Source organism: Budorcas taxicolor, chromosome X (genome assembly GCF_023091745.1).
Source record: "Budorcas taxicolor isolate Tak-1 chromosome X, Takin1.1, whole genome shotgun sequence".
Classification (NCBI taxonomy): domain Eukaryota; kingdom Metazoa; phylum Chordata; class Mammalia; order Artiodactyla; family Bovidae; genus Budorcas; species Budorcas taxicolor.
In genome coordinates, this window is record NC_068935.1 from 103,306,609 (window position 1) to 103,312,638 (window position 6,030).

The 6,030-nt window shown below is 44.6% G+C and overlaps 1 protein-coding gene across 1 annotated transcript; it reads right to left on the minus strand.

Moving 5' to 3' along the window:
* Positions 1-3,228: 3,228 nt before the first annotated feature.
* Positions 3,229-3,800, minus strand: MPC1L (mitochondrial pyruvate carrier 1 like). The gene is given in 2 exon segments (XM_052663771.1): positions 3,229-3,737; positions 3,740-3,800. Coding segments are annotated over 2 exon segments (570 nt in total).
* Between the last annotated feature and the right edge of the window lie 2,230 nt (positions 3,801-6,030).

Genomic DNA, 6,030 nt, shown 5'->3' on the forward strand with positions numbered 1-6,030 from the left:
GCTGGAATATATTGTGGTCTACATTATTGTGGGTGTCAGCTCCCCCTCCAGGGGCATTTGTGAGTAGTCAGGGTCAGGAGAAGCCCAGGAAGTGGCTTCCTTCCCACACAGCGCTGTTTCATCTCCAGATGGCTTGTTTGGGTCCAGCAGTGCTATGCGCACCTGGCCTCTCCCTGGTACATGGTATAAGGTTAATAGTTTTGAAAGAATTGGAGGAGCAAAATGGTTGTAGCATTCAAGTTGCAAGGATAATGCAGTTCTTTGGATTTTATCCTGGGCTTTGCCGGGAAAGTCAGAAGACCTCAAGACAAAGACGTTTATGTATTAAACTCAATACAAAACCACAATGCTGGGAAATAACTGAAGTGTGTCAGTAACGAAAACTTCTGGAACAAGAGCTCTGCCAATTTGGAAAATGTTATTGCTTCATAAAGCAATGGTAGAGACCTGTAGACAGTTTTAAGTCAAATTGTCAAGGACAGAAAGGATTATGTTTGAGAGTTTGGGGGGATTATGAAATGATTATTACCCTAATGATTTGAAGAGTGTGTTTTTATTAAAGTATTAATCACTTACATGGCTGTAAACACTAATATCCTAGACAACAAAGGCTTGGAGCTCTGAGCTGGGTGGGCGTACTACAAATTAGATCCTGTAAGTGAAGCCTTGCATTAGAATGGAGGCATTGCAGTCTTTGGGATTTTTTTCTCTGTTTTGGCTTCTAAATTATAAATGTAGAGTAACAGAAAATTATCAGCAGGGATTACTCCCTTTCCCCTTACCCGGTTAATTAGAAACCTCCCTGCTCTCATATGTCTTCAACAGACAGTGGCCCTTGACTGAAATGCAATACTCAAATTACAAAATATATTTTGTAAAACAAATCTAGAAATATATTAATTTCTACTCGTGAGAGCGAAGGGGGAAAATCCTTTAAAGTTTCAATAAAAATCTTGATACCAAGGTTATGATTCATTTCAGAACTTTTAGAACTGCTTTTTATTATGGTATGTCTGAACTATCTGAAATATTAGAAGCTACCATGTCTTCCAGAGACTTCTTTCCTGCTTCTCAAAAACCATCCTCTATGATATATGCTTGTTTGTAATGATTGCACAATTATAAACTGAGCATTTTGTGACATCTCTTGGGGAAGGTGGGCAATGATCTTGCATGATTTATTACTTTCTACTGAGTTTCAGAAAGGTATGAAAATTTTTACTTCAGAACCGTGTGGTAGCCAGCCTCCAAGATGGCCCCTGATGATCCCTTCCTCCTGCTATCCCTACCCTTCTGCTCTCTTCCCATAGTGCACCAAGGTTGGTCCATGTGACCAAGCAAACACAGCTGAAGTGATAGTATGTCACCTCCCAGGTTAAGCTATAAAAGTCTACAACTTCCATCTTGGACTTTCTGTCTCTTGAAACACCTTCTCTGGGGGAAGCCATGTTGTGAGCAGCCCTATGGCCCACATGACAAGGAAGTGAAGCCTCCTGCAAACAACTGTGTGAATGAGCTTGGAAGTGAATCCTCCAGCCCCAGGCAAGTTTTCAGAGACTGCAGCCCCAGCCGACAGCTGAAAGACCAAGCCAGAAGCACTTAAGCCCCTCCCAGATAGCTGACCCTCCAAAACTCTGTGTGAGATATTTGTTGTTTTAAGCTAAGTGTGGGGGTGATCTGTTACACAGAATCAGATAACTCATACGCTGTCATTTTGCAGAGTTTGTTTTTTACCCTGTATGCAAAATGTGAAATGCAGAGACTGCCTCCAAAGAGGACTGTTGCTTAGATGCCACAGAAGGTAAACTTGGGCCTGTCTTGTCCAAAACCTGATGTCTTCAGAAGCTTTCAGAGTTGTTTTCAGTGTCTTTGCATTTGAAATCTTTGATGGAAGCAGGGTGTAAGCACCTTTGAACACTTGCATTGATTGAGGTTCCCCAGTAGATCCCTTTGGAACCTCCTGCATTCTCCCAAGGGATTTGGGGGATTTGGGATCAAATCCTAGAGGGCAGCCTCTGCTGTAGAGGTAATGGCCTCACACCCACAACCCCATCCTTATCTTTTTCCCTTCTCACGCTCCCAGGTTTAAGCAAATCCTTGAGCACTCATAGGATTCCTAGCCTGGGTGTGTGCGCGTGTGTGTGTGTGTGTGTGCACGTGCATGCACTTAGTCATATCCAATTCTTTGTGACCCCATGGACTAGCATGGATGTGTGTGTGCTTAGTCATGTCTGATTCTTTGAGACCCCATGGACTACTGTAGCCCGCCAGGCTCCTCGGTCCATGGGATTCCCAGGCAAGAATACTGGGGTCAGTTGCCATTTTCTTCTCCAGGGAATCTTCCTGACCCAGGGATCAAACCCATGTCTTCTGCATCTCCTGCACTGGCAGGTGGATTCCTTACCGCCAAGCCATTTAGGAAGTCCTCCTAGAGAGGGATACCCTGGGCTAATGCTGTTGACCACTGACCCTCACCCCCAACCCTCGCTAGCATGCAACACTGGGTGGTAAGTTCACCAGTTTTACAAACTGCCATTTCCCCCATTTTGGGGCATGAGGAAAAGAGGAAAGGATTATGATTTGTTTTTATTTTCTATTTACCAAGAATTCCGGTTTGATAGCCACTGACCTCAGAGTTGTTAATCTTGTTTCCATGGAAGGTTCTAGCATTGTTCTCGGTCACCAAGAGATTCTATGGTCTCTTGCTAAGTACACCTTAAAAGTCTAAGCTGGATATCACTGAATTCATTTAAACCCACTTGGAAATATTTACCTCAGTAGAAATAGCCCTTGAATTTATTGGTATAAAGAGATTGTGGCTATATCAAGTTTTTAAAGTCATATTCTACTAAGCACCCTTATTTAAACCTGAACACCCAAAACAAGTACCAAAAACATGTTCTCAAGAGAGCTTTTTTTAAAAATAATCAATACTTTGAAGTGTTTTTCATTCACTCTTCCTCCCCTACATAAATTAACCCTCGAGTTGCAGGCCCGGCGTAGAGGAAGACTAGCCAATCTACCCTCAACTTCTAACAACCATTTTATTTCTCCATGAAATAAATGATACTCAACAGTGTCAGTTCTGTGCTATTTGCCATGTTTTATTAACCGAACTGCAGGTTTCAATCAAATTTGCACTGTTTCAGAGTCAAAACCAAACTTTTTAATTTTTCTTTAGGAAGATTAGTTCAGTGCATGGAAGCTGCAGAGATTCGATCAGGCCACTCAATCACGGTCCCAGGTCACTAGATAACAGCAGGTGATCTCCGGGCAGTTGCTGTCAGCCATAGGGTCTTCAGCTGCAGGGGTGGTAGCTGCAGAAGAATCCACAGAGCCGGTAGAGGTGGCAGAGACAGCAGCAGTGGTGGTTGCCGGGGTGCCACCGCCATAGTGGTAATTCAGGTAGCGGGCCGCCTGAATACTCTGTGCCACCATGTTGGTGCCGTGACATGCCATCAGCAGCAAATTGCGAGGCTGTACACGGTAGGCGAAGCGCATAAAGGCCATCGAGTAGAAGATGAGCGCAGTCGTCATGCGGCCACTGATGATGTCTGGTGATGCCCTCATGTCCCTGAAGGCAGCCAGCGGGAGGCCCCAGTTGGCCACTGGACCCCAGAAGTGAGTGCTGGTCAGGTAATCTCGGAACTCCTTAGTCTTCACGGTCTCCATCGCCTTCCGGCACAGAGCCACCACCGCTGCCATGATCGCTAAGGCTTGTGAGCACCAACAAACGGACAGCTAACCGACACTGACGTGGGGCGTAGAACCTGGAACCTCAGCCTATCTTGAAGCTGCATTAGCCCCAAGTCTCGCACCTACACGCGACAGCCGTAAAGCATGCCAGACTGCACGTGCCACTGTCCTGCGTTCCTTTGCGGGTAGAGGCGTGGCCTGCCCTCGTGACTTTGTGTTTCTGCCGTAAAGTGCACCAGAGGGCACGTGCCACTGTCATGTCCGTCTTTGGGAACGGGAAGTGGGGCCTCGCCTTCGTGCCTTTGCGTGACTGCCGTAAAGCGTGTAGAATGTGCACACATGTTTGTGCGCGCAATAGTGATTTAAGCAAAGATGCGCATATAACCTTGTCTTTCCCTCCGTGGTGTGCTGCCGCCACTTGAAACCTTTCAGTGCTCTAGGTGCCGCCGGGGGAGACGGTGGTCTAGCTTACCACTTCTCAGGTACAAGGGAAACTCTGCTTGCTCTCTCTAGTCTGTGGACTGCATTGACTGCTGCTGCTAAGTCACATCAGTCGTGTCCGACTCTGTGCGACCCCATAGACGGTGGCCCAGCAGGCTCCCGTCCCTGGGATTCTCCAGGCAAGAACACTGGAGTGGGTTGCCATTTCCTTCTCCAGTGCATGAAAGTGAAAAGTGAAAGCAAAGTCGCTCAGTCGTGTCCAACTCTTCGCGACCCCATGGACTATAGCCTACCAGGCTCTTCCATCCATGGGATTTCCCAGGCAAGAGTACTGGAGTGGGTTGCCATTGCATTGACTAGATGTTGATGTAAAATTCTTGAAGTACAGAATTTTCTCTGTACAATTTGCCTGAGTTACCTGCGAATATTTCACCTCTATATATTTCAGTGTCTGGCTCTTCACAGACATTCTCCAAACCACAATAATCCGCTCAGATGCTTAACATTTAGTACAGCATTATCATCTAATAAGCAGTGCATATTTAAATAGTTTTATGGCTGTTTTTTTCTTTTTTGTTGGAGGGGGAAAATTCAGGATCCACTCAAGATTCGCATGTAGTTATATTTTTTAGATTAACCTCCCTTAATCTAGAAGAGTTCCCCAGCTTTTTTTTTCTTCTGTGATGTGATATTTTTGAAAAGTACAAGTCAGTGGTTTTTCAGAATGTCCTTAATTTGGATTAGTCAGTTTTATCTTAATTAAATTTAAATTGAATGTTTTTTGGTAAGAATACTATACAGGTGTGGTTGTCTTTAATGCATTACAATGGGAGGCACCTGATATCATTTGTTTCCATCATTGGTGACTGAGTTTGATCATGTGGTTAAGGAATTGCCTGTCAGGTTTCTCCATTATAAAGGTACCTTTTCCTCTCCTCTCTGGAGCCTCTTTTGAGAGTGGATGAATATTCTGTTCTCCCAAGTCTTTCACCTAACAGTTAATATCCATTGATGAAAATTCTTAATGACAAAACTGATGGTGGTCTTCCCAGTGTTTTCTACTTTTTCCAGTAAAAATGATGAGTTGAAAAGTAATTAAGTATACATTGAAATATTAATGGGCTTCCCTGGTGGCTCAGCTGGTAAAGAATCCTCCTGCAATACCGGAGACCTGGGTTTGATCCCTAGATTGAGAAGATCCCCTGGAGAAAGGAACGGATACCCACTCCAGTATTCTGGCCTGAAGAATTCCATGGACTATACAGTGGGAAAAAGTCAGACACGACTGAGTGACTTTCATTTTATGGGCTTCCCTGATAGCTCAGTTGGTAAAGAATCCGCCCGCAATGCGGGAGACCTGGGTTCGATCCCTGGGTTGGGATGATCTCCTGAGAAGGGAAAGGCTACCCACTCCAGTATTCTGGCCTGGAGAATTCCACGGACTGTATAGTCCGTACTTATGTAGTAATTTATAGGGCATCCCAGGTGGCTCGGTGGTAAAGAATCTGCCTGCAATGCAGGAGACACTGGTTTGATCCTGGGTCGGAAAGATCCCTTGGAGGAGGCAACCCACTCCAGTATTCTTGCCTGGAGAATCCCCTGGACAGAGGAACCTGGCTGGCTACAGTCCATGAAGTCATAGAGTCAAACATGACTTAGCAGGTGAACATACATGCAGTGATTTATAATGAGCCCGCTATACTTTTAAAAATGAATACATTCATTATCTGTGTTCATTTACATCCCAGATGTTTTACAAATATAGTTTTAAAACACACAGTATAACCATTGTTCAAAAGGAAAGCAGCATTATATTTATATAACCCTTTTAAAGTACTGGGCTTCCAGATACGGATGACTGATACACTGGTGTGAGTCAATTCATTATAAATT